At 49.3% G+C, this 22,263-nt stretch overlaps 1 protein-coding gene across 4 annotated transcripts in view; it reads left to right on the plus strand.

The window, feature by feature from the left end:
• ogdha (oxoglutarate dehydrogenase a) overlaps window positions 1-19,148 on the plus strand; it is a 30,354-nt gene extending 11,206 nt beyond the window's left edge. Inside the window, exons 4-24 of one of the 4 annotated variants that reach the window (XM_084945835.1) lie at window positions 2,014-2,116; window positions 4,325-4,369; window positions 10,607-10,722; window positions 10,829-10,983; window positions 11,386-11,532; window positions 11,879-11,969; window positions 12,052-12,231; window positions 12,479-12,607; window positions 12,686-12,865; window positions 13,022-13,174; window positions 13,251-13,353; window positions 13,483-13,611; window positions 13,689-13,839; window positions 14,055-14,182; window positions 14,262-14,440; window positions 14,599-14,670; window positions 14,767-14,892; window positions 15,787-15,859; window positions 16,033-16,196; window positions 16,379-16,533; window positions 16,615-19,148. In XM_084945835.1, coding sequence (XP_084801961.1) covers window positions 2,014-2,116; window positions 4,325-4,369; window positions 10,607-10,722; window positions 10,829-10,983; window positions 11,386-11,532; window positions 11,879-11,969; window positions 12,052-12,231; window positions 12,479-12,607; window positions 12,686-12,865; window positions 13,022-13,174; window positions 13,251-13,353; window positions 13,483-13,611; window positions 13,689-13,839; window positions 14,055-14,182; window positions 14,262-14,440; window positions 14,599-14,670; window positions 14,767-14,892; window positions 15,787-15,859; window positions 16,033-16,196; window positions 16,379-16,533; window positions 16,615-16,735 — 2,700 coding nt within the window. In that variant the 3' untranslated portion in view covers window positions 16,736-19,148. Of the gene's footprint in view, window positions 1-3; window positions 1,664-2,013; window positions 2,117-4,324; window positions 4,370-10,606; window positions 10,723-10,828; window positions 10,984-11,385; window positions 11,533-11,878; window positions 11,970-12,051; window positions 12,232-12,478; window positions 12,608-12,685; window positions 12,866-13,021; window positions 13,175-13,250; window positions 13,354-13,482; window positions 13,612-13,688; window positions 13,840-14,054; window positions 14,183-14,261; window positions 14,441-14,598; window positions 14,671-14,766; window positions 14,893-15,786; window positions 15,860-16,032; window positions 16,197-16,378; window positions 16,534-16,614 lie in introns of those variants that run through there. The other 3 variants (XM_084945837.1, XM_084945836.1, XM_084945838.1) reach the window with 3 other exon arrangements.
• The last annotated feature ends 3,115 nt before the right edge of the window (window positions 19,149-22,263 follow it).

Genomic DNA, 22,263 nt, shown 5'->3' on the forward strand with positions numbered 1-22,263 from the left:
ACACACACAAACATGATCAATACATCCATAAGATTATTGAAAAGCCGGTGTTTGTCAGTGCCCTCTGACCTTTGGCTACTGATAGAGTGAAGCCTGTGCTGTAAAATATTTTCCTGTTTGTTCACCTGCTTATTGATGGCTGCTGTTTGTTGATGGAGACGTTGGTGTGGTGAGTTTAGGTCTTCACAGGTCACACAAACTCAGCCTGATCAATAATTGATGATCAGAATCCATCAGAGCCGAGTGTAGACAACATCCACAGTAGGGCTGTGTAATTTGAAACATGTGCTTAAAGGATTTGAAGGCGCACTTAAAATCCTTTAATTTTCTCAAAAATCAACAGTGAGCCTTATGTATGAATTCTGGTTGCGCTTACTGACCTCGAACCGATTTTATGTGCTGCACGGCGCTCAAACATCTGTCAAAAATGTTTTAGTGCGCCTTTGCTTCAGGTCCCAAAGTCAAACGAACACTGCAGCATCACTGAGAGTTAAAAACTGTCTAAATTCTTTCATCTTTAATTAAATCATCAGCGTTGCTGCTTTACAAGGTGTAACAATTAAGTTTTACATCCAGGCATCCATGAAAACAGGATTTATTACATTTAACGGAGTTAGAAGTTAGCAGGAAGTTAGCTCACTAGTTTCGCTAGTTACCTAAGCGTGATATAGCATGTTGACTGAGAGATTTCTGAAAAATCCAAACGTACAGCTCTGCTGTCACTTCCAACATGAATGAAGACAGAAAACTAAAGAGCAGTGACGTTTGTAGGGTTACTGAAGTTGGGCTAGCTGGTATATAATGATGTGCTACGTGACCGCTAGCAAAACAGCTATGTTAGCATAAACACAGTGAAGCTGGAGGATGAAGCTAACTTTGTTCCACTCGATAAAAGTTAACGTGAAGGTTCCTGATGGTTAGAGACAAATACAGTCGCAGGCAGGATGCTGTAAACGGACCAAACTTCAGTCAGGAGAACAACTGAGATCATCCATCCACAATACGAGGTTAGTCATTAACGTACTGCAACAACATGGGAACACAGCAGCTGCAGAGAATTCAACATTAATGAATCAGTGGTACAGAAGTGGAGGAAGCGCCGTTTTTGGCTTTCCTCATATTTCAAAATTGAATCGTCTCTTTGCTGTGACTGTCGCCCACAATAATTTGCAGATGATGTTGTTTGCAGCCGCTGCAGTGCTTTCGACCAAAACAGGCGCCGCTTGATGACATCATCAACATGGCCAAATTTATATAGTTTCTACCGTATACCGTTTATACCGCCCACCCCTAATCCACAGTATCACACAGTGGGCGGGATCTCTGTGGGCCGGTGCTGCCGCAGGGTCAGCGAAGGGTTTCCACAGTAATCCAGACTAGCGCGCTGAAGCGCTTCAGGGTCATCGCACTTTAACTCAGAGTTCAAAGTTCAAAGTGACTCTGCAGCAACAGGAAGTGCAGCCGGCTGGATTAAGGCCCGAATCCCGACCCTGACGTGACGCTGTCATAAGGACCTGTGAGGGCCTGAGCTTCCTGTTGTGGTGTGTGTGTGTGTGTGTGTGTGTTCAGGTGATGGGTCATCACAATGCCCACCTGGATCCACTGGGAATCAGCTGTGTGAATTTTGATGACGCTCCGGTGAATGCCGGCTTCCAGGATGTCGGTGAGAGCGCCGCAACTAAACCACCAAACAGACCGTGATGTTAACTTTGCTTTTCCCTCCCACCCGCCCTCTCTCCTCCTCCTCCTCCCTCCCCCCTCTCTCCTCCTCCCTCCCCCCTCTCTCCTCCTCCTCCTCCTCCTCCTCTCTAACACTTCCTGTTTTTCCTAACTTTTCAACGTTTCTCCCGTTTCTGATTTCTTCCCTCCATCCTGCTTCTCATCTGCTCCGCTCTTCATCCTCTGTCTGTTATTTGGTTGCATCTCCTCCTCCTCCTCCTCCTTCATCTCACCCTGTTCTCACCCCCCCCTTCCTGCCCTGGGTGGGCTCTGTGCTGTTGTCACTTCCTGTAGATCCGAGGGCACCATGTGGCCCAGTTGGACCCCCTCGGCATCATGGACGCCGATCTGGACTCGTGTGTCCCCACTGACATTATCACGTCCTCCGACAAGCTGGGTGAGGAGCCGACCCTCAGAAATCGACCTCCTCTTCGTGTGTTCAGCGCTCCTCCTCGTTGGCTGGAGGAGTCTCTGAAACGTTATCGTACAGCAGAAGAGTTTCTTCTGCTGTACGATAACGTTCTGTTTTTAAATTGAGCTCTGTTTCAGGATTTTATTCTTTGTCTAAACCGAATCGTTCTTCCTCATCTAACATCCGAAGACCTTCGTTCTGTGATGAAGGTCCGAGAATTAACCTCAAACCATTTCAGTGTTTCCCACACGGAGACGTGAGGCGAGACCGCACGGCTGCGCTGACGTGAACATTAGTGCCAGTTTATTCATTACAGTCTGGATCATCAGATGTTTGCATGCAGACACTTGTGATCATTTAATTTCATTTAACAAACAAACTAAACTTTATATTTTTGTTATTTTAGTTTAAATATGATATTTTAATTAAAACAAAGAGCTTAAGGCTGTAAACCCTCAAACTGTGACACGGGTTCTGATCATGTGGTTCACAGTGAGGCTGCAGCGCTGTTACTCTGTAATAAACAGCATTTACCAGATCAGAGGTTCAGTCCTGCGTCTGTGTAAACTCTCGGTGGTGGTGTGTAGTCGCAGTCTCTCCTCCACGCTCTGTTAAAGTGTGGATGGTTTTCTTCAGTTTGTGGGAAACACTGAAAACATTGACACAATCCTAATCCCGACTTTAAAATCTGGATTATTCTCTGAGATCTAAAAAGCCTGATTGAAGGTGTTTTTAATGAAAGGGGAACGTCCTTTTTCCTGAAGGTGATTACGTCCCCGCCGAGGACCGAAAGCTTCCTCAGGGCCTCTGTAGAAAACGTCCTGATTCGGTGTGGCTCCAGGAGGCCTGGCGGTAACCGGCTTCACTGCCTCAGACCTCACGCTCAGACTCGGAGCTCCTCTCCGCTGGAAAACACGATCGGCATTGGTGATGCAGCAGGATGAAGCCTTTAATGGTTCTCAGCCGCCTGAGTCCGTTTCTGTTGGACGCGAGTCGCCCATCGTTGACTCCACGTGGAGTCATAGGATATCTGGAACTGTGGCGCAGCTTTTACTTTGAAGGGCAGCATTCTCGGTTTCCTCTTTGGGCCGCAGCGATCTGCTGGCGACCAGAACAATCAGCGGTCTGCTCGCGCTCGCTTCGTTTAGACTCACCACAGCGGGCCGTGTAGAAACGGCGTGGATGATGACACTCGTTTATTAAAGCTTCTGATTCAAACCGAGCGACCCGCGAGCTGTCCGAGCGTTTCATCCACGCACGCGTTCACGGAGCCCAGTGTGAACACGAGACCTGCCAAAGATCACAGAATCTTTCTGAAGATGAAAAACGCGGCGTCGGAGTCTCTGGGCAGCGGCGGGCTGCTGCTGTAGTTTAGCGTCTGCTGCGTGACGCTGGGCTGTGCACCACGTTAGCCAGAGCGCTCCTCCACTGCTAATCCTGCTCAGATCTTTTCCTCCAACTTTGGACCTGAAACCCCGCCAAGATGATGTCATTTAATCAGCTGACAGTTTACATCATCTGTACAAACCGTGAGTCTAAGACGCTCCGTCTCAGAGCTCTTCCTCGTCTTCCTCTCAGGACATTTATTAAATAACAGCAGTCCTGGTTCCAGGTGCTTTTAAACCACCACAGAGGAAGACGAGGATAAAGCAGTACTTCCTGTTTGTTCGCAGTCTGAATGTTGCTAACGGCTCATTAACGTTCAGCTTCGGCTTCAATCTGTGTCGTCAGAAACAGGAAACAGGAAGTCAAAGATCAAAGGTTTGTGGCTTCGCCTCACTGTCTGCGGCTAAATAAACCCCTGAAGCTGTGACTCCACCCACTGTTACACATCAGGACACGCCCCCTCTCGAGCTGCTCTGTGTGCCATGTTCAGTTTGTTGTATTAGCGCTCCGAGGAAGTAGTCCGTCTGAAGGTGACCTGAATGGCCTCGGTGTGGGACGGCTGTGGCGACGCTGTTTAACCTCAGCATGGCGCTACATGTGTCTCTCCTTCTCCACTGCTCCTTCTTCTTCTTTGATCGCGGGGTCAGATGGTGGTGGAGACGCGAGATGCGGGGCGGCTGCTGCGCTGATGAGGCTGTAGGCCGGTGTGGTGGTGTTGGTGCTGGTGGTGTGTAAAGGGGGTTGCAGGTCATTAATGGTGTCCGGGTGTCTCTTCCCTTTGCTGCCCCCTGCTGGTGACCCGTCCAGACGTGGCTGTGTTCAAGGAGAGGCTGCACATTCTCACGGTCGGAGGTACGAGAACCAGCACTGCTGTGAAGTCAGTAGTTGATCTTTAGTGGAGTTTGTCAGTGCAGTAGTTTGAAGGAAACATCTGCAGGAGCTGAAAGCATCAACGCAGCAGACGGCAGGCTCCTGAGCTCCTGCAGAGGGCGCCGCAGCGCCGCGGAGAGATTTCATCTGGTTCAGCATCTGATTCTGTCTTTGTGCAGGAGTTGAAGCACGTTTGTGACCTTGCAGCGGTGTAACCAAACTGGAAGCATGTTCACATATGTGCAGCTGCAGTCCTCAGATCCTCTCACCAGCCCCACGCTCACCTGGCCAGAGTGTACCTGCAGGCCTGTGTTGGGCAGTAATGTGCACCCAGACAAATGTATAAATAATCACATGATTTTAGAGAGGGATATGTCTTCATGAAGCAGAGTATAAACTGTAATTTTATGTCTCAGCTTATCACTTTCACCTGCTGCTGTAGTTTCAGTAAATGTGACATCAGTTAGTTTTGTTTCTTAGAAAGAAAGCGAGAATCAACAGGTGAGACGGGAAAATAAAAATCGTGCAGACGGTCACGGCGGCAGCATCGTCTGCCTGAAATGTCTCAGAGACTCTGCTGTTTCTTTACTCCTGTGGATTCTGTCTCAGTGGGCTGAACCACGGTGAAATCTCCCTGTAGCCTGAGCAGCACACAGAAACACTGAGAGGAAGTTCATCCCGTCTGACTCGACAGGCTCCGCCTCCTCTCAGGGTCCCCTGTGCTCAGCTTTGTTAGCTGCTGCTAGCGTGCTGACCCCCGCTCTGTCCCACAGTTCACCGTTATGTTCATTAGTGTCTCAGCTCAAGTGTCTGGGCCTGACTCCGAATGTGCTCTGAACTATGGCTTGATGCATGCTCCATCATCCAGGTAAGGAAATCCCAAAAAGTTGTCCTCAGATGCAGATGTGTCCACGTGGATTAAACATATTTCTATACTGGTTATTAATAAAATCAGGCTGTTGTTACTGGGCAGCTCCTCCCTGCTGGCAGATGTCACTGTTCACAGTTTAACAGGTAACTGAAGCTCACCTCCTGCACAGACTACAGTGATGTTCAGCAATGCTGAAAATTAAGGCAAACCCTGAAAGAAGCAACGCGGTAGTTCCTCCAGCATCCAGCCGGGGCAGCAGCGAGTCAGTCCCAATGTTAAACGTGTCCAGCAGCCTGAGACACAAACTCTGTGGATAATTGGGTCGGGATGATGTTACAGCTCACATTAGCATTAAAGTTTTTTTTTTTTTTAAGGGGCGTGGCCTCTTTTTGTAGCTGCTAGGTGTCTGCTAGGCTAATCCATAGCTTTCATGTGATGTCAGATCTACTGGGATACGCCCACCTGGCCGCTCAGAGTACGGCACAAATGTGCGCGCACACCTTTCCTAACCCCGCCTCACAGGTAGTTTGTTTAAGCTAGCTATGTAGCGCTTTGCATCAGTTACCCGTCCAGATGAAAAATACATGTCGCACGTTGAAAGCGTTCATCCAGTCAGCAGTGTGAGCGATGCTCTACAACAGACATGGAGCTCAGGGGGAGGGGCTTAGATAAAGCTGCCCTGTTTACTGACATCACATTACCAATAACATGGCTGCTATGAGGTCACTGTACTAACAGACCGTCTAAGAAGACTGAGCTGCAGTTTCAGTGAGTGAAGTTCTGGGATATTTGGGTGTTATTGATTAGCAGGGGTGTGTGTGATGTCACAGATCCCTGCCATACTGTCCTTGTAGACGCAGCTGGTTATTAATCTGTAAATGTACTGCAGTGACGTCTGGATCTGTCTTTGGGGCGTCTGACATCTAGGGCTGCCACAAACGATTATTTTGATAGTCGACTAGTCACCGATTATTTTTGCGATTAGTCAATTAATCAGATCATCATCCATTGGACGTAAAACGTACAGCTTATTGCACCAGCAGCATCTGCTCTTATATAACTATTATTAGCTTACAGCTTTAAGTGTTTCAGGTATGTGCTAACTAAAAATAAAGACAAGATGATAGTTTATTAAATTTTAATGAAATTTGCAGATTGTTTCGGTGAAGTTTAATAAACTCCTTGCTATCTAAAATATAACAGGACACCGGAGTAAATTCTCGAGCATCTCACACTTCTGATGATCAGCTGTCTGCTTGACGTGTATTCAGCTGTGTAAAAACTATAATTTAATCTCAGCCAAACCGATTTACTCAGGAACAAATAAAATACTAAAAAAAGCCAAACAATAACATTTGTAAGTTATCTAAGTGACTCATATATCATGTTTAACCTGAGTAGCGAAAGACAGCGGAGGGTTTGAAAACGATTAGCCGGGAGTCCGGTGTTCTCACGGCTCTAGTGAGCCTTGTCCCCGGCTACCTATCGAGCTAGTGGGTAACAGACGTCTCCGAAAACGTCGGAGCGCTTTTGAAAATATGTGGTGTCTTGATAAACTGAGCAGATATTTGAGGTTTACACAGCTACATTCTCGCCTGAAAATATGTTAAACGTTTATTTTGTGACCCAGAAAGAATAATAAGAGTAATATTAAAACTAACTAGCTGCCGCCATTGTTGGAAACTGAGCTGGGCTGCGCTATGAATTCTGGGACAGAGCTTCTTCTTCTTCGGGGTTTAACGGCAGCTGGCATCCTTGTACATGCAGTGCTGCCATCTTCTGTTTCAGTCCGTTATTACACTCTTAAATCCTACTACTTATTCCTGCGTCTTTTGGGATCTTACAAAGCTTCAAACGACGCGTCGACTATTAAATCAGTCGTCGACGATTTTGACAGTCGACTAATCGTGGCAGCCCTACTGATATCTGAGCACTGACGCTGCTTCACGTCGTGCCGTAGTCGTGTAATGTCAGTGACCTCGCGCGTGTTTCAGCTCAGTGCGTCGATCCTGCTCCCGTTTCCTCAAGTTTAGCTTCATGTTTTTGGACAGAAGCATGAGAAAAATGTTACCGAGCCCCAAATCGAGGCTGGGAGGAGAAAATGTTCCGCCTGTGTGTTCCAGCCCTGTCACCAGGTTCAAAGTGGACCTGAAACAGAATATATCAGTCAGACTGTCTCAGCAGGACAACTGCACAGAGCAGCAAGAAGCTGTGCGTAAACTGCCCGCTGGTGCTCCACAGGTCACACTGGTCTGAGTCCAGCTGTTACTGTCACAGAGGGCAGGGACTGAGCACTGACCTCAGGACAGAGCCTCTGTTTTTACTCGAGAACAAAGACGTCAGAGGTGCTTTGTAAAAAACATCCCCAGCATGTTTCATGTGAGCTGCAGCTCCAGATGTTTCACTGAGGTCAGTTTAGCAGCTGTCTGAGGTTTGTTCCTCAAAATATGAAAGATCCTGAAACAGACGTCAGGATGGCAGCACACACTCAGACCTGCACACATGGGGCAGCATTACATCTACTCTATCTACACACGGTCCCCGCTTTAAAGTAATAAACTGCTTTCAGTACAAAAGCAATGACAGGCTGTGATTAGCGCCCCCATGAGGCTGGGGGCGCAAACTCATCCAAACTGGTGGATGAAAAGAGAGTTCAGTCCAGGAGGGCACAACACACACAGTTACTACAGACCAACAGAAATGCTTACAGACTCAGGAGAAGGCAGACGCTCCTCTGAGGCTGCTGGAGCCAGGGCACGATGTCAATAGCTGAGCTGTCTGTAGGGGGCGCTGGTGGTGGTCTGTAGGGGGCGCTGGTGGTGGTCTGTAGGGGGCGCTGATGGTGGTCTGTAGGGGGCGCTGGTGGTGCTCTGTAGGGGGGCGCTGATGGTGGTCTGTAGGGGGCGCTGGTGGTGCTCTGTAGGGGGGCGCTGATGGTGCTCTGTAGGGGGCGCTGATGGTGCTCTGTAGGGGGCGCTGATGGTGCTCTGTAGGGGGCGCTGATGGTGCTCTGTAGGGGGCGCTGGTGGTGCTCTGTAGGGGGCGCTGATGGTGATCTGTAGGGGGCGCTGATGGTGCTCTGTAGGGGGGCTGTGATGGTGATCTGTAGGGGGCGCTGATGGTGCTCTGTAGGGGGCGCTGGTGGTGATCTGTAGGGGGCGCTGATGGTGCTCTGTAGGGGGCGCTGATGGTGCTCTGTAGGGGGCGCTGGTGGTGATCTGTAGGGGGCGCTGATGGTGCTCTGTAGGGGGGCGCTGGTGGTGATCTGTAGGGGGGCTGTGATGGTGGTCTGTAGGGGGCGCTGATGGTGCTCTGTAGGGGGCGCTGATGGTGCTCTGTAGGGGGGCTGTGATGGTGGTCTGTAGGGGGGCGCTGGTGGTGATCTGTAGGGGGGCTGTGATGGTGGTCTGTAGGGGGGCGCTGGTGGTGATCTGTAGGGGGGCGCTGATGGTGGTCTGTGGGGGGGCGCTGATGGTGCTCTGTAGGGGGGCTGGTGGTGATCTGTAGGGGGGCTGTGATGGTGGTCTGTAGGGGGCGCTGGTGGTGATCTGTAGGGGGGCTGTGATGGTGGTCTGTAGGGGGGCGCTGGTGGTGATCTGTAGGGGGGCTGTGATGGTGGTCTGTAGGGGGGCGCTGGTGGTGATCTGTAGGGGGGCTGTGATGGTGGTCTGTAGGGGGGCGCTGGTGGTGATCTGTAGGGGGGCTGTGATGGTGGTCTGTAGGGGGGCGCTGGTGGTGATCTGTAGGGGGGCTGTGATGGTGGTCTGTAGGGGGGCGCTGGTGGTGATCTGTAGGGGGGCGCTGATGGTGGTCTGTGGGGGCACTGATGGTGCTCTGTAGGGGGGCGCTGGTGGTGATCTGTAGGGGGGCTGTGATGGTGGTCTGTAGGGGGGCGCTGGTGGTGATCTGTAGGGGGGCGCTGATGGTGGTCTGTGGGGGGGCGCTGATGGTGCTCTGTAGGGGGGCTGGTGGTGATCTGTAGGGGGGCTGTGATGGTGGTCTGTAGGGGGGCGCTGGTGGTGATCTGTAGGGGGGCGCTGGTGGTGATCTGTAGGGGGGCACTGATGGTGGTCTGTGGGGGCGCTGATGGTGGTCTGTGGGGGCACTGATGGTGCTCTGTAGGGGGGCTGGTGGTGATCTGTAGGGGGGCTGTGATGGTGGTCTGTAGGGGGGCGCTGGTGGTGATCTGTAGGGGGGCACTGATGGTGGTCTGTGGGGGCGCTGATGGTGGTCTGTGGGGGCGCTGATGGTGGTCTGTGGGGGCGCTGATGGTGGTCTGTGGGGGCACTGATGGTGGTCTGCAGGAGCTCTCAGCCGAGCGTCCATGGGGACATCCTGCTTTGCTATGGACTGTGAGGTAGATTCAGCCTTTTGAGTGGCTCCTTTGCATGTGTGCGGGTTCTCTGATTGGCTGAGCCTGAAGTGAGACTGCAGGCAGGACGAGTGCTCAAAGAGACGCTCCTCCAACTTCATCACACCTCCTCCCCTAACGTCCCATAATCAGTTTAAAGTCAAATGATCCCGTTCTGTCCTGAGAGTTTACTGCGTAACTCCATCTTTGCAAAGTGTTTTTCTCCAAAAGCTGATTCTGTTCATCTGGACGTAGCGTTTCGTCACTCATCCAGGTGACTTATTTATACAACACCAAATCACAACAACAGTCGCCTCAAGGCGCTTCATATTGCAAGGTAGACTCTACAATAATACAATCATATGATCCCGTATGAGCAAGCACTTTGGCGACCGTAGGAAGGAAAAACTCCCTTTTAACTTCCATGTTTTCCCCGCTTCAGTGACGGCGTTTGACGCTAACGACTTTTATTTTATTTGTTTTGGACCCACAACACCTCCTCCTCCACCTCTGCTGTCCCAAAACCATTAAAACCTCCACTACTCTAATGCCACCCTCCTCCCCCTGCTCCTCCTCATCCCCCCTCCTCCCCCTGCTCCTCCTCATCCCCCCTCTTACCCCTGCTCCTCTTCATCCCCACTCCTCCCCCTGCTCCTCCTCATCCCCCCTCTTACCCCTGCTCCTCCTCATCCCCCCTCCTCCCCCTGCTCCTCCTCATCCCCCTCTTACCCCTGCTCCTCTTCATCCCCACTCCTCCCCCTGCTCCTCCTCATCCCCCCTCTTACCCCTGCTCCTCCTCATCCCCCCTCATCCCCCCTGCTCCTCCTCCCCCTCCTGCATGTGTAAATCTCCCCCTTTCTGTTGATTGAAACTTGTCTTCATCACTAACTCCTTCTGCACGTTTTTCTGTCTCACCTCTTCTCCTCCTTTCTTTCTCCTCGTTCTCCTGCTCCTCCCCCCTCCCCTCTTGCTCCGTGGTGCTTCATGGGACTTGTAGGCTTCTACGGTCTGGAGGAGGCGGACCTGGAAAAAGTGTTCCGGCTTCCCACCACCACCTTCATCGGAGGCTCGGAGAGCGTGTTGCCGCTGAAGGAGATCATCCGCCGGCTGGAGGTGAACGCGCACACACAGACACACACACAGGAAGTGGAAATGAGCAGTTTAAATGTTTTACAGGCAAATTATTCAGGAAAACGAATGTGTGCGTGTGTTGGTGCAGATGGCGTACTGTCAGCACATCGGGGTGGAGTTCATGTTCATCAACGACCTGGATCAGTGTCAGTGGATCAGGCAGAAGTTTGAGACTCCGGGCGTGATGCAGTTCACTCTGGAGGAGAAGCGGACGCTGCTGGCCCGCATGGTCCGCTCCACCAGGTCAGAACCCCCACACACTCAGGTCCCTCACGCACATTTATCCACACACTGATTTTATAAGCTGGAGCAGGAGGGCGGAGCAACAGAAGACCCAAAGATGAACCCTGAGGTACGTCAGCATCGTAAACCACCGCGAGCCGTTTCTGACAGCTCGTGGTGGTTTTACCCGCAGCGAAACTCGAGCCCGCCACTTCAGTCACCTCAGCTTTGTCAGAGAAACAGAAGCACAGTGCTCTGGTGTTTCAGTCATAACCAGTTTGATCCTCACGCTGGTCCCATCGATGGGATGTCTGCTGTGAAATCTCCCACTCCGACACGGAGTCGTTGGGAAACACGGTGCGGCTGCAATAAGCGAATCTGCAGTCTGTGTTGGGAATAACCGGCGTGTTTACCTGTGTTCAGGTTTGAGGAGTTCCTGCAGAAGAAGTGGTCTGCAGAGAAGCGCTTCGGCCTGGAGGGCTGCGAGTCTCTGATCCCCGCCCTGAAGACCATCATCGACAAGTCGTCTGAGAACGGCGTGGAGAACGTCATCATGGGAATGCCCCACAGGTAAAACCACACGCTGCTGTTCTCTGTTACCCGACCGCACGCATGTCGATGACACCTGCATGATGTCATCAGAAAGGAGGCGGCAGCTTCCAGGAGAAAATCTGCATCCAAACAGCGAGTTTAATGGCGTCAGCGCTCCTCACATCAAGGTTACAAAAGCAGCAGCCCGACAGTGACGCACTGAAAACAGGAGTTAGAGCACAAACATGTTGAAATGTTTGCTTTTAATTTTAATGTAGTTCTGCTTCAGTCAAAGACGACAGAGTAAATAAATACAGGCTCAGCTCACACCTGTGTGAAGACGAACGCCGCGAGCGCTCCGTGATGGCCTCTGTGTGTCTTTCAGGGGTCGTCTCAACGTCCTGGCCAACGTGATCCGGAAAGAGCTGGAGCAGATCTTCTGTCAGTTCGACTCCAAACTGGAAGCAGCCGATGAGGTCGCTGTTTTTACTGCTGTTTGTTCGTTTACTCTCGATTTTTCTTTCCCCGTCTGATCCAACCTGTCGTGTTTGTCCTCAGGGCTCCGGCGACGTGAAGTACCACCTGGGGATGTACCATCGCCGCATCAACCGCGTGACAGACAGGAACATCACGCTGTCTCTGGTAGCGAACCCGTCTCACCTGGAGGCCGTGGACCCCGTGGTTCAGGGAAAGACCAAAGCTGACCAGTTCTACTGCGGAGACACAGACGGGAAAAGAGTAAGTCTGGCGGAAGTACTCGGATACTTTATAGTACTATACTGCACTGTGAAGATACTCTGTTACAGGTCGAGGTAGTTTTTCTAGCTCAGAGCAGACTCGACCTTCAGGTAAACAGCGCAGGCTCATTTCTGTTCTTCCTGCAAACTGTTGGAGGTGTTTCTGTGCAGGACGAGCTTTCGACCAATCACAGACTGACTGGGTGAGCGCGACAAAGTATCATTAAGTTCATGTGTTCTCTGCGCAGGTGATGTCCATCCTGCTGCACGGAGACGCCGCGTTCGCCGGTCAGGGCATCGTCTATGAGACCTTCCACCTGTCCGACCTGCCGTCCTACACCACGCACGGCACCGTGCACGTCGTGGTCAACAACCAGGTAACCCCACAAAGAAACAGACCGTGAGCCGCTAACGCAGCCCGCCGAGCAAACACCTCTCTGTCGTCGTGTCTGCAGATCGGCTTCACCACCGACCCTCGCATGGCCCGCTCCTCGCCGTACCCCACAGACGTGGCTCGTGTCGTCAACGCTCCCATCTTCCACGTGAACGCCGACGACCCCGAAGCAGTCATCTACGTCTGCAAGGTGGCGGCTGAGTGGAGAGCCACCTTCCACAAAGATGTCGTGGTCGACCTGGTCAGTAAAAACACAGACAAACACACTCTCTGACACGAAGCTTTCAAAGCTGATCTCCGACATCTGGAGTCTGCTCCCACCTGTTCACACACCTGGAAACAGTCTTTACAGTGTGTGTGTGTGTGTGTGTGTGTGTGTGCGCGCGCGCGCGTGCAGGTGTGTTACCGTCGGATGGGTCATAACGAGATGGACGAGCCGATGTTCACTCAGCCGCTGATGTACAAACAGATCAAGAAGCAGAAGCCGGTCCTGCAGAAATATGCCGAGAAGCTGATCGCAGAGGGAGCCGTGAGCCGGCAGGAGTATGAGGTAGGACTCGCCCACCAGGCGAATCCTGCTTACAGGTCACCATGATGTCACTTCCTGAACGTTTGTCTGTTTGCAGGAGGAGATCGCCAAGTACGATAAGATCTGCGAGGAGGCGTATGCTCGCTCCAAGGACGAGAAGATCCTGCACATCAAGCACTGGCTGGACTCCCCGTGGCCCGGTGAGAGGGCGAGGAGGCGGGGTCGAGTCACTGTCAGCTTCCTGATCGCACAGATTCAACTCTCAGGATGTTGTTTTCACTCTGGTGTTCAGCTCCAGACTGTTAACCCTTTAAACTCGCTGTTTTCAGGTTTTTTCACCCTGGACGGTCAACCAAAGTCGATGAGCTGCCCCTCCACCGGCCTGACCGAAGACAACCTGAACCACATCGGACAGGCGGCCTCGTCCGTCCCCGTGGAGGACTTCACCATCCACGGAGGTCGAGAACGGCACCGCTTTCTGACCCAGCAAACGGGAACGAAGACGTTCAGCTGACGCTGTCGTTTCTCGCCGCAGGTCTGAGCCGAATCCTGAAGGGCCGCGCCGAGATGGTGAAGAACCGGATGGTGGACTGGGCCCTGGGCGAGTACATGGCCTTCGGATCGCTGCTGAAAGAGGGGATCCACATCAGGCTGTCGGGGCAGGACGTGGAGCGCGGGACCTTCAGGTAAACCTGTAGGCGTGTCTGGCAGCGGCATGTGACACACAAAGCAGAGAGAGCTAAAGAAGCGAAAAACCACAACACAAAATAAACTGATGACGTGACGTCAGGAGGAGACGAGCGGCCCGGAAAACGCCCCCATCGTCTCGGTCTGCTCGTCTTGACGCCGTTAGCGCAGAGCGCGGGTGGTTGACAGGTGTTCTCTGTGTGTCCCCTCACAGCCACCGTCACCACGTCCTCCACGACCAGAACGTGGACAAGAGGACCTGCATCCCCATGAACCACCTGTCCCCGGACCAGGCGCCGTACACCGTCTGCAACAGCTCGCTGTCCGAGTACGGCGTGCTCGGTCAGTCCTCGCTCTCCACAGATGATGCGTCATCGATGGCGTTTGTGTTTTTGCCTGATGGTTGTTTCTGCGTCTGCAGGCTTCGAGCTGGGATTCGCCATGGCAAGCCCGAACGCTCTGATCCTGTGGGAGGCTCAGTTTGGAGACTTCCAGAACACGGCGCAGTGCATCATCGACCAGTTCATCTGCGCCGGGCAGGCCAAGTGGGTGAGGCAGAACGGCATCGTGCTGCTGCTGCCGCACGGCATGGAGGGCATGGTGAGGACGCCGCCGCACCTTCCTCCTCCTCCTCACTGACTGAAAACCAAAGACAACAGAGTGTCGATAAGTCTGAGCTGATCAGTGTTCCTGATCTGTGATCGTTTATTTCTGATAATCAACACGTCCTCGCTGCTCTGTCTAAATGTTCTCCTCAGGGTCCCGAACACTCGTCAGCTCGTCCCGAGAGATTCCTCCAGATGTGCAACGATGACCCCGACGTCCTGCCGGTGAGGCGCACACACAGAGCAGTGATGTCAGAGCAGTGTGTGTGTGTGTGTGTGTGTGTGTGTGTGTGTGTTATGATGCTGGTTTCTGTCCCTCAGAACATCACCGAGGACCTCGCCGTGCGTCAGCTCTACGACTGTAACTGGATCGTGGTGAACTGCTCAACGCCTGCAAACTACTTCCACGTTCTCCGACGGCAGATCCTGCTGCCCTTCAGGAAGCCCGTGAGCCACACACACACACACACACACACACACACACTGTGATGGACCGAGCAGTGAAGGAAACTTAGGCACAGGTTAAAGTCCAAAAAAATGATTTTTTATTTAACCCAAAAAACATAATTGGTTAACTCGTGCAAAAAGAATCAAAATCTTGGGCCCATAAAAGAGGTCAAAATAACAGAACTCTGCTCAAAGTTGACACCACTACTGATAACTCAAACAAACTGACCTCACTTAAGGAGACAAAGGGGAAACTTAAATAGTGGCTGATCAGCCCACAAAAAACAGGAGAAGGTGTAAAACACACAAAACCTAACTAAACCTAACATAATGAACTCCAATTCCCCCCCATGGTCCCGAGTTATGGCATGAACCAATTTGCAGTCTTCCTTTAAAGCTCGCTCTGCCCCTTTTCCGCCCCTTTTCCACCTCTTGGCTCCTTAATCAAGCGACTGGAGCAGCTGCAACTAAGGTAACTCAGAAAACAAAAGATTAATCATACATAACAGTGTAAACTGAAATGTGCGCACTTATTTTAGAATGCAGTGTTATGTGGGTATGTGAATTAACTCTAAACCAAAACCAGTTATTTATTGTCCTGTAAATTAATTCCTATATTTAAAGAAAGACAAATGTGAATGCGATGTTACTTATAAGCCTCTACACTAACATGGTGGGTATTACCACTGTGTGGCTGTAAGTGCAGCCATCACACACACACACACACACACACACACACTAAAACCAGTGTTGGCCTTAAAGCGGAGTCTGGGGGCGGAGTCTGGGGGCGGAGTCTGGGGGCGTACACATGTGGACGACTCATCACGAGTCTCCCTGTGAAAACATGCTGTTCAGCCTAATGTCATGTGATCAACTTCCTGTTTGTGTCCCCAGCTGATCATCTTCACTCCCAAGTCTCTGCTGCGTCACCCCGAGGCCCGATCGAGCTTCGACGAGATGCTGCCCGGTAACGCCTCCACCCACACCTGCAGCTCTAACGGCTCTGACGAACCGAGCCTGAACCCTCCCTCTCTCCTTTCTTCTCATTCCATCCTCCTCTTCTTTGTCTTTTCCTTTTGTTCGTCTTTATCCTGCTTCCATGCTTTCCCTTTTTCTTCCACCTCCTCTTCCTCGCTGCAGGAACTCACTTCCAGCGGCTGATCCCGGAGGTGGGCGTGGCGGCCGAGCGTCCAGAGGCCGTGAAGCGGCTGATCTTCTGCACAGGAAAGGTTTACTACGAGCTGACCAAAGAGCGGAAGAGCAGAGGCCTGGAGGACACGGTGGCCATCAGCCGCATTGAGCAGGTACACGCATGCCACACGGAGACTTCTGATTGGCTGCAGCCAGGGGCTTACGGTGTCAAAGGAGTCAGCTGACTCATACTCTAAAGTAGCTTTAGTTACAGTCTTTAGGGGATTACAGGAAAGAGAACTCGGCAGCAGTGGCTGGTGAACAGGCAGTAACGGCACGCCGTCTCTCCCCGCAGCTCTCCCCGTTCCCCTTCGACCAGGTGAAGGCGGAGACGGAGCGCTTCCCCAACGCCGACCTGGTCTGGTGTCAGGAGGAGCACAAGAACCAGGGTTACTACGACTATGTGAAGCCTCGCATCAGGACCACCACGCAGAAAGCCAAGCCCGTTTGGTAACCACCATCACCGTCATCATGATCAGACCATCTGTCCACCACCGTGCAACCTCTGACCACACCCTCTCTGTGTTTCAGGTATGCTGGCAGAGACCCGGCAGCCGCTCCCGCCACAGGAAACAAAAACACTCACCTGATCGAGCTGCGGCGCTTCCTGGACACGGCCTTCCACCTGGACGCGTTCAGGAACCAGCAGTGATCACGTGACCTGCAGCACCTGGAATCAGCCCTCACCCGTCTCGCCTCCATTCACACTCACAACACACAGTCAGCCCTCTGTACAGCTGAGCACACCGCACAGCAGGAAGTCCATTCAGAAAATCACCAACCAGAACATCACAGCAGGAGGCGGAGCCTCAGATTCAAATTTAAACTTTATTCTCCTGGTTTGTGACAGACAGAAACATTCCCGTAATCATCAAAGATGAAACGAGCTGCCATTTTTCTCTCTGAGCTGTCTTTGTCCATCAGCTCCTCACATTAACGTCACCATGACGCCGAGGGAAGCTAAAATCAGACAGATTCTCAATGGACTTCTGAACTGACGTCCAACTATTAGCACTTTAACGCATTCACACATATACACAGTCATCATCTGATCAGGTCTGAAACATTTGAGACTAAACCAATCAAAGTCTAAAAATAGCAACATTTTGGCATAACAGCGGGTTTACACCAAATAATCTGAGTGTTTGTTCTGAATCATAAATATTGTTATGATTTAAAAACTTTATCAGTTTCTTGGACAAACACGGGCAACAAAAAGCAGCAACGTTGGTCTTAAATTAGATATATTTTGAATGAAGTCTGGTGCTGTCTTCAGATAGTAGCTGTTAGCATCGTTAGCACTTCCTATTTAAAAGCAATGGGAGTCCAGCTAGTTGCAGAGAGCAGGTTTTTTTCACCTTTCAGCAGGTGAGTTCGCTCATTACGGAAAGGCTGATGCGTTCAATGAAAGTGAAAGTCACAGCAAACAGATCTGCTCTCAAACAGCCGGTTCAGAAGTCCATTAAGAATGTGTTTTTAGCTTTTCCTCAGAGTCACAGTGATGCATCCTGCTCGGCTGCTTCGGCAGCACCAAATCAAGCTAAAAAAAAACCCGGAGAGGAAAACTGGAGCTTGTTATTAACATGTTGGTATTAAATTAGCCCACCTCGCTTTGCTGGCAGTGTCAGGGCTGAGGTCGCCTTCAGGCTCAGCTTCACCCAACCACAGAGGCCGCTCAGCTTCAGCGTACTCTTCTCACCTGGGATAAAGTTTCAGACTTTTTTAAACCTTTTTAAACGTATTTAAAGCAGGAGGGTCTGAAACAGGAAGACGAAGGAAGCATCGTAACACTGATGAGAGTTCAGAGCGTTTCAGAGGTTTAACTCTGACATATTTGTTTGTGAACGTCTAAAAGAGTAAAATCTGCTCTTAAACTAAAGTTTGAAGTGTGGAAGGCGTCAGATTCATACGCAGAGTTTGAGTTACAGAGTTGGACCTGAGAGAAAAATAAACTGAACTACAGCATGAATAATAATAATATGCAGTCTTAAATTAGATGAATTCTCATTAGAGTCTGGTGCTGTTGTTCTGTTTTAGTGTGTGAACAGTTTGGCCGATGAACACTGGTAGTTTACAGCTGTGTGATTTATTTATTCTAATAAAGTCCAACAACTGGGAATTCAAACAACACAAGAAAGCACATCTAAAATTGGCAGAATTTTGAATGAAGTCTGGTGCAGTCTGACGAGCGGCTCAGATTGCTTCTCGGTAACATTCGTCTTAAACTGGGTAAATTCTGAATGAAGTCTGGTGGGGTTGTTCAGGGTTTTCTTGCAGAGATGTTTGGTGTGACCAGGCAATGTCACGACTCGATAGCTGTCCTTCGTCAAACAGTTGCTGCAGAAGTTTCTATTTCTGCAACTTTACAGGCAACAGCAACCTGCTTATGGCAACATGAAGGAATGATGCAGATTTGCTTTAGAAAAGGTTCATGTGGAGTTGAGCCTGAATGACCTTTGACCCCACTGTCCACACGGTCACTCTCCAGCTGTGATGACAGAACTCTCCATCCTCGTCCTCATCGTCATCAGGATCCAGTCTTCTACTTCTTCTTCGCACAGAAATCCTGATGAGTCACAGAAATGTTTTTTGTTTATTTTTTTTAGCTTTTTAAAATGCTCGTTAGCATCATTTGCGCCCCCTGCTGGGGGCGGGCTAGCTGGGAGAATCACTACAGACAGCAGGTGGTGGTTTTTACCTGTCGGCAGATGTGTCCGTGTGTAATTAGAGGCAGCGCTTAACACTGAGATTTTATTGTCTTTTACTTTGAAGGGATCTTTGGGGAATGAGTCTGCGACACGAACTCAACCAAAAGCACTGCTGATGATTAATTTAACCCCTCGCTTCTGGCCCCGCCCCCTCCTCTCCGGCGAGCGTTCATCCCGTGCCAAAATGGATCGCAAGCGTCTCGTGTTTTTAGTGTGTTTGGCATCCGGCGAGCGGCAAAACAGTCGGCCGCTGGTGGCGTTCTGCGAGACAAAGAAAATGATTTATTTATTTTCATAAAGGGGAAGTTCTCTCATTATTTTGCTTCATTCAATAAAGAAATCTGTATGTACTGAGGAGCCCCGCCTCCTGTGCTTCCTCACTGCTGACATCAGCTGTCTGCGCACGCTCATTTCACACCAGGTAACCTGCAGGGTCAAACCAACCTGTGACATCATTGTAAATCATATTTATTCATATATTCAGTGGAATCAAGTGAATGGACTTCACAGACAGAAGAAGGAATTTAAATTGGGTCAGTTTTGAATGAAGTTTGGCACGGTTTGAAATTCTGGATAACTGAGTGAAATATTCTGTATTGGAAGCTCTTGATGTAAAATGTTTGTTGTTGTCTAGCAAAGGCAGGATTATAAATGAAGTCTGGCACTGCTCGGTCAGTGAGACTGAGCCACATTTAAAATGAGCCGTGGCGGGCTAAACCTAAGACGTGATAAAGTTACAGAACTCCCTGTGAGTACAGTATGGCGTTACATCAGATTATTTTAAATGGATTGAGGTTCTGTTCGATCACATTTGATCTTCTGCTGAAGCATGACAGTCGTCAAACGCTCCAGGAGGTTAAAGTTGTTTTCAGATTTATTGATTAATCAGAGTTTAGATTAATCAATCTAAACTCCCAATTATACTATTTCAAGCACTGGAGCCACTGACATTTTTTTGATTAGTACATCATGAAAAACATCTGAAAATGGTGAAATTTTGAATGGACTCTGGTCGTTTTTTAATAATTCAGTTCAACACTTAATGACACGCTGCGTTTAAGCCAGGGATGTGTTTTTATTCCCAGAAGTCAAATGCAGATGCTTTACCTGATTTTACTGATATTTAACAAAAGGGGGAAAAAAGTTGAATTTTATACCATTGGAAGGACCAGAGGATGAGTCTAAAAATGGTCAAAAATTCGATGAAGTCTGTTACTGTTTAGTGAAAGACTGTTGGCTTTAAATAATTCACTCTTATGCCAGAAATATGATTTTATTGCGTGAAGACGTCTATGGAGACGGAAGGTTCTGGAAGAAAAGTCTGGTAAGTGGACTTTTACTCGTATTTGATCTGATTCACATGCAGGAAGTTTGTCTGAAGGGCCAAAAACAGTGAACTGGAACTAAACTTTGCTAATTTGGGTAAATTCTGAAGGAAGCCTGGTGCTGTTTGCTTGGTCAGGAGTTTTGAAATATTTGAGTCTTATTTATACTCAAAGACAAACCTGAACAAGGTGAAAGTGCCACGGGCTGGTCAAAATGGTGCACTGCAGCATATCAGGAACATCAGTGGTTTCAGTTTTGGTCTCTCCCACGGTAGCTTTGCATAAGTTTAAATTCAAAACAAGCTGTTTTAGCTCCCCCCTCTTCGAGCCCAGCCTCATTCTCAGATGACCATTCAGATCAAAATCCAAATTTATTTTAAAATCACATTTCAAAACAAAGTTGATCAAAGAAACAAAAGGTTACACACAAATTGCAAAAACACAAGTGATGATATAACAGCCTGAATTCATAAGCTCTCACGACAAGTTCAAAGGCAAAGAATAAAAATGTGAACATGGAGCAGCGACTCGTTCTTAAGTGTAGTCTTTGGAACAGAGGAGTAGCTGGGCAGCAGATCTCTGTGACCTTGAAGGACATTTAAAAAAAACAATAAAATCTTAAAATCGATCCTAAAAAGCACAGGAAGCCAGAATGGAGGAGGCATGCTACAGCTTACGGGTTCAGGTAAGAGGGCACCATGTTTGACTGAGTGAAAGGGAAGGCCTGATATTTACCAACGTAAAGGGCATAACAACAGTCGAGTGGAGCTGTAATGAAATAATAACTCTTACAATTATTTAAAGATGAGGGCTTGACCTTGGAAGTCTCAACAGGTAAAAACCTGATTTCACAACAGAATGAATCTGATTGTCTAGTGTTTGGTCAAAGTCCATTTTCACACGAAGGTCCAACTGCTGGAGCAACTGGGTCAAAGTATCACAACCTCAGTCTGACTGTCATAAAAGGTTTGGCCTTAATTTTTTACATTTTAATCAGTTGCCATCATTTCTTTTATGGAGCAAATAGATTTGGTAATCATCAGCACAGAAGTGAAATGAGATGATGTATCTTTCAGAAATGATCCTAGAGGGAGAGAAAACACTGGGCCCCAGAATGGAGCCTTGTGGGACTCCATAGAGGAGCAGTGCTCAGCCTAAACCACTCTCGAGCTGCGCCCTCTCTGTGACATCATGCTGGTCCACAAGTAGAAAAAAATGATTTCAGTTCAGAGCAGTGTGCAGCCGGAGCTTTGATTTGAGGTGACTGTGCATACACTAATTGACACTCATCGCTGGGAAAGAGACAAAACCCGGAAATTGAAAATATTAAATATGGAAACATTAAAGTCATTAAGAACAAATCCCTGTCTACAAGGGAAAATGTAAAGCGTCATGAGCAATGTTGGGCAAGTTACTTTGAAAAAGTAATTAATTATAGTTACTAGCAGAGTTGGGCAGTAATGCGTTACTGTAATCCGATTACTTTTTTCAAGTAACGAGTAAAGTAAGGGATTACTATTGCAAAAACGGTAATTAGATTACCGTTACTTTCCCGTAGGAACGCTGCGTTACTGCGTTACTAAAACCGTGATTTTTTGCGAGAATGTCTCATGTAAGCGAGTGCGACGTTCGTGACAACAGCTGTGTGCAGATCAACAATGGATCATATATCGAGTGCGGGAGAGAGTATGAGCGTGCAGCGTTTAAAGCGTGGAAGTACTGACCTTACTTTGAGTTTGATTCCATAAAAAGTGACAAAAACATTAGTGTCCGTTGTGCGTGGGAAGAAAACTTCTTTTTACAGCGAAAAAACCCCTAAACTTCCAAGCAAGCACCGAGTAGCTACGACGTAATGGGAAACTCACAGAGAAACTCGCGGATTCTTCCACTGACCGCTGCGGCTCACCTGCACCAGGGTAAACCTCCGCCTACACCACTCCTGCTTTACAGGTGAAAATAGAGCAACAGGACCGCTGAGTCTTTGATTTTATTTATTTTCTGCTGTGTTTTACTTGCATCTATTTGAAAGACTGAGTGTAAACACAAAAAAAAACTTTATGTGCTGGAATGTGCAGAAAATAGGTTTAAATGTTAAACAAATTTCTTCCAGTCAGAGAATGTTGCATATAATTTAATTTTTGCTTGAT

The sequence above is a fragment of the Perissodus microlepis genome, chromosome 12, assembly GCF_051167445.1.
Source record: "Perissodus microlepis isolate ML-2025 ecotype Zambia chromosome 12, ASM5116744v1, whole genome shotgun sequence".
Taxonomy (NCBI): Eukaryota; Metazoa; Chordata; class Actinopteri; order Cichliformes; family Cichlidae; genus Perissodus; species Perissodus microlepis.